We start from the raw sequence: 4,167 nt of genomic DNA, 5'->3' as shown, positions 1-4,167 counted from the left end.
GACATCACTTCACGGCGCCAAACACTGACAAGAATTGGATGGACAGCGTAATCTCCCACTCTCCAGAGGGAAGGGGGTGCGAGTGGTTATGTAATTCCTCACTTGGATGGTGAATTGTCCAAACATAAGGCGCAGATTGCCAGCTGCCAGTCCAAGATGAAATAAGCCAAATGAAAAGCTTGAGGTGTGCTTTCAACTGAATGTCCAAGAAAAAAAAAGGAGAAACAGATACCAGTACTTTCTCATCGAGGTTTCCAAGACGAATTCATTTTTTTCCCCTCGAGATGAAAAGTGTTGTTTTGCACATAAATACCTAAGAATGATAGAAATCCCAGATTTAAGCTTACCAATAACTCAAATAGTCTCTAACAAACCTCAAATGAAGACAAGAACGACAAAAGCTCAAAAATACAGAGAGGCCTTTCTTGAACGGTGAAATGCAGTTCAGTTGAGCGAACGGCAAGGCTCGAAGGTCCATTTGGTGGCTCCGCCAAATATTTCGATGTTGCTCTCCGTCCAGGAGAAGACGTTGCCAGCCGGTGCTTTGCTGTTGCAGGTCGCCAAGTTGTAGATCTCGGCGATAGAAAGTTTCCTATTCCAGATGTTCAAGTTCGCTAGCTCGCCGACGTAAGCTTGCGTCGCGTCAAAGCCTCCTCCCAAAGTATCCTGTGGAACAATACAGACAAGTTTTAACCATCAGCTCTACGAGTGCACATCAAAGCCTGAAGAGAAGTCTCAGCAGGACTAATGTCCAAGTTATCTGTTGAGTTTCGTTGTAAGTGACATCATTTCAGAGGACTTCTGTTCTTAGATCTGTCTCAATCCTGAACGTAATTAGTTCAAAATTACAAAATTGTGACTTCGGAGCAAATGGGTTATCTTTCTTTTGCTGAACTCCAGTCAAACCCTTTACTCTCTGTAAGAATGCATGGCAGGATTCTATTTAACAGTGCAATTTAGCCACAGTGCAGAGTATACACAGGTCTGTTCATAGTGGAGATGCCTTTCTCTGTGCAAAATCTGTGCGATTTTCTGAGGAAGACAATCTCAAATAATGTTTCCTTGTCAAAATTCAGGCCAAACTGATGAAGCACTGTTATTTTTTCCAATAATAAGATGATAAATTACACACTCATTTGACTGGAGAGCCTTAACTGGGCATCTCTTCAATGTCTCCACCATCCCATTTCATAAATATTCTCACATTCAATCTTCATCCAAAATTAAACGCATAATTGTCTCAAGATTGTGATTTTAACATTACACAATGCAGTGAGTGAGCTGAAAACGAATATCCACCTGCTCTTGTCCCAGGACCAGCACTCCCTCCGGTTTGATGGGGTGGTATGGTGCCAGATTTTCCCCACTGCCCCGCATCACTCCATCCTGGAAGGCTTCCCACATCCCGTCACGGGTGGTCCACGTGATGCAGAGGTGATGCCATTTTCCGTCATTGATGAGGAACGGCAGCTTCGCAACCTGCAGCAGAGGCATCGCGTTAGTCACGTCTTCCCCCCCTCAGTTAACAATCTCCCTTTCACACTTTAGTAGCAGAGTCACTCCCCGCCTGAAAACTCATCGCTTCCTCACCCTTTCTTCTTCCTGCTGAAACACTTCCTCTCTCACATATCTGTTCCTCTATAAAAAGGCATTCTGTTGCTCACCTTAGCACCTATTTATATTCATCTTCCAGTTCTGGCACAGAGAAGTTGTCACTTTACTCTGACTCATCCAAGCAAAAGGTATAACTTTTTCCTGCTGTTGCACCACCTGTAAGTTGCTCCGCACATTCTGCACAATATGATACATGCATGAAGCCACAGTGATGCCCTGCAGAGCTGTGAAATGTGTGAAACACTCTTTATCCAGGACAGGCAGTTCTCTGTTACCTTGTCATTGATGAGAATCTCCATGGGGTTGTTCCCCCACTCGATCAGCACCAGTTCATTGGACTGACCCGGGACAGCATAGGAGAAGGGTGTCCCCACCCCGGGCGAGGCGTTGGACTTGATCCACAGACACACGCTGAAGGAGTACATCTCGGGAAGGCTCCTCTTGGCTTTGGCGTACATATAGTTGGTTCTCAGGGGGAAGGTGAGCTGAAACTTATCTGTTGGCCTGGTGTCTTTACCTGTGGACGAGATGTCAGTCACACTGTGTCACATTTAAGATTTAGCTATATGAATACATGGTGAGTATTTCTCAGCATTTGTATCTACTTAGGGATTAAGATAGAGCAGAGCAGAGTCTATTTGAATGCAAGAAAAACAAAGCTTGTCTGAAGAGTTAGATTCATTTCACCACATTAAAACTGCTGAGACCTCTTATTAAATTTAAGCACTGGTTTTACACTGATTTTCTGTCTGATGCCTGCGTGGGAGGACTCTGTCTCTCCCTCTCTCTTGCATGCAGGGGACGCACGCGCATTTGCACGTGTGGAAAAGCTGAACAAGCCTCCAAAAGGCGGCAGTGCCAGGCGCACCCTGCAAAGTTTTCGTGCCCCTGACCTTTGCAAAATAATTCCCCCTTTGCGCACAGGCTCATATGCAAGTTAGACAGTCAGGTTTTGGCCGTGATGAACATAAACTCGGCCACAACAAGTGCTAACAGGTTATGAGATATGCAAAGCGATGCAGCTCTCCTCCTCCCTCGCGCTATTTGTGCGCAACCTGATGGTTGCGGCATTGAAAGTAAATCCACATGAGTGCTGTAACCCTGAAGAAGTTCGGATTTTTTTTCGAAAGACTGAGACGCCCTTGACCTTAGAAACTATTTAAATTACACCTCATCTTGTTTAGAGCTCCAGTACCGCCGCAGTCAGTGCCGTGGAAGTGCGAGTGGATGCGCGCGCTCCGCTCGCCCTGAACGCACCTTTCTCCAAGTCTGTGATCCGATGGTGCAGAGAGGTGAGCGTGGACTCCACTCTGTTCCGCTGCTCGGTGTCATTCCTGGACACTGGTTTGGTCTCCTCTAGCGTGTTGACCCGGGACAGAACCTGCTTCTCCATGTCGTCTATCTTGTTCTGCAGCAGATCTTTCAGGCTGTTCGTTTGCACGCTGTTGTTTCCGCGGCTGTATTGCTGCATCGGGACAGAGGGAGACAGACACTGGGTTACAGGAGCACAGAAAACACTTTGTCTCATGTTACACTCGCTGAAACCTGTTCCCTCGGCTCTGCGCGCAGCTCGAAGCCTTGTCCTAACCTTACTGTCTGTTTGTGTGTTCGCTCTGCGTCACATTATTCAAAAAAGCAGCTACCCCGCATTTGGTCTACTTTACATGAAGCTTCTCAAGAAAAAAGATGAACTAAAACACATGTGGCTCCAAGCAGAGACTGCGCAGAGCCGCAACAATGTTGCAGCAGCGTACTGGAGGTGTAACCCTCAGTCTAATTAGTAACAAGGGAGGCTATTTTAATTAACTTTGGACCCGGTCAGCGCTGCGCTCCTCTGCGTGCCTACCTCTAAATTCTCCAGTCTCTGTTTCAGCGTCTGTAAAGTCTGTCCCAGCTGGGCCAGAGTGTCCGTGGTGCCCCGGGACACATCCCCCATCGTGTTCTTCGACCCCGGCCGTCTCCCGCCGGGTCCCGCCGCCGGGAGGCTCTGGCTCTCGCAGCGGCTCAGCTTGGACGTTAGTTCCCTAATTGTCTCCTTTTGGTTCATAATGGTCTCCTTTTGCTGCAGCACGGTCTCCCGCAGCTGCATGACAGTGGTCTTCAGGTCCTCCGCCGGCCCGCTGTTCTGCATCGTGGCCGTGCACAAGTCCATATCCTTGGGCACCGACGTGCAAATAAACTGCGTCTGTCCGAAGTCTTGCGCGGAGCTCTCCACAACAACCAGGCAAGAAAGTAGAAAAAGTTTCCACGAGAATCCGTCCATGGTTCCAGTCATGTGTCGCCCCTGGAGTGTGTGAGTGAGTGCGCGGTCTGGAGGGTTTCAGCACCACGGAGCTCGTCCACTGAAGCTGTGAGCGCTGCTCTCTCTGTGCGCTTTATATAGCGGACCTGACGCAGCGCAGATTCACTGCATCACTGACGGGAGGCAGCGGGTTCTGCTGTACCTACAGAGTCCAGCCCCTTATTTAAGGTCGTCCTCGCTGTTCGCGAGACACCCACACAGTCAGCTCCCACAGCACAGAGAGCGCCTACACTGCGTCTGTGTGGGAAAAG

The 4,167-nt window shown here is 48.5% G+C and overlaps 1 protein-coding gene across 1 annotated transcript; it reads right to left on the bottom strand.

Annotated features, from left to right (window-relative positions):
- Positions 1-365: 365 nt before the first annotated feature.
- LOC121604564 (neuronal pentraxin-1-like) lies at positions 366-3,904 on the bottom strand. Its single transcript, XM_041934115.1, has 5 exons — positions 3,461-3,904; positions 2,872-3,079; positions 1,890-2,131; positions 1,300-1,479; positions 366-666 (listed from the first exon to the last, which is right to left on the bottom strand). The coding sequence occupies exons 1-5, from the start codon at positions 3,887-3,889 to the stop codon at positions 445-447; spliced, it is 1,281 nt and encodes a 426-aa protein (XP_041790049.1). The 5' UTR covers positions 3,890-3,904; the 3' UTR covers positions 366-444.
- Positions 3,905-4,167: the final 263 nt, after the last annotated feature.

Source organism: Chelmon rostratus, chromosome 3 (assembly GCF_017976325.1).
Source record: "Chelmon rostratus isolate fCheRos1 chromosome 3, fCheRos1.pri, whole genome shotgun sequence".
NCBI lineage: Eukaryota > Metazoa > Chordata > Actinopteri > Chaetodontiformes > Chaetodontidae > Chelmon > Chelmon rostratus.
This window is presented reverse-complemented; position numbering and strand designations above follow the sequence as displayed.